General features: G+C 39.1%; 1 protein-coding gene across 1 annotated transcript; it reads right to left on the bottom strand.

The window, feature by feature from the left end:
- Positions 1 to 218: 218 nt before the first annotated feature.
- Positions 219 to 2,768, bottom strand: LOC112977840 (G-protein coupled receptor 176-like). Its single transcript, XM_026090639.1, has 2 exons — positions 2,383 to 2,768; positions 219 to 1,437 (listed from the first exon to the last, which is right to left on the bottom strand). Exons 1-2 carry the CDS (start codon positions 2,766 to 2,768, stop codon positions 333 to 335), a joined length of 1,491 nt encoding a protein of 496 aa, XP_025946424.1. The 3' UTR covers positions 219 to 332.
- Between the last annotated feature and the right edge of the window lie 510 nt (positions 2,769 to 3,278).

Raw genomic sequence — 3,278 nt, 5'->3', positions numbered from 1 at the left:
TCCCTAGAACCTTTCCTACTAAGTTGCTATGATACCCAGTCCATTTTAATGGAACATGAAGCTTCCCAGTAAGCGAACTGCCCAAAGCCATAAGTACCCTTTGAAAGTGAATCAGGCATGTATTATTGTAGGTATTTCACAAATAAAACTAAGAATCAATGTATATATATTATTTTCATGAAAACATATTAATAAGGAACACTTGAATTTGGGTTTTTTTTTGGAATTAGCTTGAAAAACTAGCCTGTAACAAATTTCAGCATAACAAAGATCCATGGGATCACACATATAATAGAAGGTGACATTCCTGTTACTTATAGTTCCTGCTCTTACTAAGAATCCACCTTGGGAAAGATACTGACTTTGTTTCTGCTGATTTTTCTTTCTGCTTTACACTTGGGCTGCTTTGTCTGGATTAGCTCTTCAGGGGTATTTCCCAAAGGAGGCAGGAGTCTCTTCTTACTGTTCCGGTTTTCTGAGAGCCACTGTGGAGGCAACTCAAAGGGTCCAAAACCAAACTGCATGGAATACTTGTCATTTGCCATATCAGCTTCTGTGGGCACAGCTGGGGCCACCTGAGCTGCAGAGTCTGCAACTGTGTGTGGTATAAATTTGTGAACTAAAGTCTGTTCTATCTCTAAACTGGTTGTAGGAATTTCCTTCTGCTGAAAGTCACCAGAGCCAATGGATTCGGTTTCATTCTCCTCATCCTCTGTCGGCTTGAAGATCTGTTGCTGCCCGATATGAAACATCTCCAGAAGCTGGCTCCCCGAACGGACGTTGGGCTCCAGATTAGCATCTGCAGCACTACCAGAGCTGACAATGTTTCTCCTGCTATACCTTTGGTGCAACTGTACTATGGTCCCCACCAAGCACTTTCGTACAGATTTGTTGACAGTTAAAAATAACAAAGGATTGGCTAGCAAAGAGACCTTGGGCAACCAAATGGCAGTGAGGAGCAAGAAGACTGAAATATCTGAAATGTTGAGTATGGTGCGGTAAATCACCAGAGTCACATAGGGGACACTGCAGAAAATAAATATCATAACCATGGAAAGTAGCATGGCATGAAGTTCAGCTTCTCGCTGGGAGGCATAAGGGATAGATATTGTATTCTGAGGGGTCCTTAAGGCAGCTATGATGACTTTTTTCTTCTGGCTGGCACTCAGTGCCCTGCGGATAAGAATCATGAAGAGAAATACCACAGCCACTGGTACAATCACAGTGGTGATATTATAGATGATGACATACACCAGGTGACCAAGGGAGTAACTCCAGGATTCAGAACAGGTGGACATGGCATAAATATCAGACACACTGGTCACAGCAAATACTGGGATGCTGGCCACTATTGCATGGGCCCAGATGTAGATAACCAGGTCTTGGGATTTTGCATCAGATATTTTTCTTTCCAGGGGGTATAAAACAGAGTAGTACCTGTCAAAAGATAAAATAAATTAAAATAAAACAAAATACAAGTGATACAATGAAAAGGTTATAGTTTATAGTGAGCATAGTGCCCAAACTCCCTAACTGGGCTGCCAACTGAGTAGCTGCTTATGAGAGAGCAGAAACAAGTGTCCAGCTTTGCAGGTCTGTCTGAAGAAAAAAAAAATCCACACTCCAGGAGCACATTAATGGTGAACAACTCTTTCAGTAATTGGGACTATATTGCCTGGTCTGATGCAAATGAACATTATCTTTTGCTGGACAAGGATACGCTGTTTCAGTGGCAATACTGCTGTGCATTACAGATAGCAACACTGCATTTATCAAGACACTAACATTAGAGTAAGATAAATACCGCTTTGTTAGCTACAGTTTGGTTTTCTTTTGCAGAGCTAATGTATTCTCTGGTGAGACACATGATCAAACTATCTAACAATAATTTTATTTAACATACATAAATCCAACTGTATTAAACTGTAACCAGTATCTGCCCTTAAAAATATCTAAATTTCAGTCACTGTCAAGATAACAAGAGTTGTGCATTTAGGTGAGATCATTGACTGCAAATCACATAATAAGCTAATTTAATGGAAACCAAAAATTTATTCAGTCTGAAGGGCCACTTTTGTTTTAGACCAATTTTCTACATTCAAAACTTATCTGAATTAATTTGAGTTGTTTTAACACTTTCCAGAGATATCAGAGTGAACTGAAAAATAAAGGTATTCAATGTTACAGAGAAGAATATTTATTCCAATACATTATAGAAAGAAGCTGTACATTGCGAGCAAAGTACTGGAACAAGAGCAGTTCATGTAATGGCATGATACAACACTAAATAGCATCTAAAAGACTAAAATGAAATAGTATCAAAAGGAGAAAGGAAGAAAGAAAAATCAAGGATTATAATACTGCTCAAATTTGATCTCTTACCTGTCTAGAGCAATGGCCGGAAAACTAAGGATGGTTACTGAGCAGAAGACTTTGTGCAAAAACTTGGCAATTTTGCAGAAGAGCATCGTATAGATCCACCAGCAGCAGTGAGGACTGGCACTAAGAACAATGTCAAAAGGCACACACACCAGGCTGGCACAGATCCCCGAGCAGGCCAAATTCTTAATGAATCGGTTTGTTACAGATTTAAGTACCGATGTTCTGCAAGTTGACCACAGCACCATGATGTTACCTGAGAGCGGAGACAGGAAGGATAACAAAGCAAAACAAAGAAAAAAGGAAAAAGAAAAATCAAGCAGATTTGATTGGTCCCCAGTAATACAAATAAAAAGCACTTGTCTGGAGTTTGCCGTGGTCACTGACATGAACCATCACACTGGTCAAACTAAAAAGTCTGTGTTATGGCTACAGACTTTATAAACCAGATGACTGAGAAACAGTTCTTCCTCAGCTATCTCCTCCCACCATCTAGAAGGACTGAGTTAGGGACTTCCAGAGGCAATGTCTAAGTAGAATATCCAAACCATGTGTTTAGATGCTTACATTGACTCACATGTGAAATAAGCCATCCTGAGCTAAGTGCTCATATTTGAATAACCAGTGCATAATTTATTTATTTTAAGAAAACCAACCACTGTAAGTAAATATAAAGCTTCCTGGAAGGACTAGTTTGAATTTGTCTGTCTCTGTGTGTCATTGGATCACAGCAAACTTGTTTTGGCTTCCACTTACCACCTCAATGGCAGAGATAAGCCTCTGTGAAGCCACAGTCAGAAAAAAATTGCCTTTATTTTTTTTTCCAGTTCAAGAGATTCTATACATACATAATAACATGCAATTAAACAGGACAGGAAAAAAAAAAGTTCTGCAAATAA

This window comes from Apteryx rowi, unplaced genomic scaffold, assembly GCF_003343035.1.
Source record: "Apteryx rowi isolate R43461 unplaced genomic scaffold, aptRow1 scaffold_865, whole genome shotgun sequence".
Classification (NCBI taxonomy): Eukaryota; Metazoa; Chordata; class Aves; order Apterygiformes; family Apterygidae; genus Apteryx; species Apteryx rowi.
This window is presented reverse-complemented; position numbering and strand designations above follow the sequence as displayed.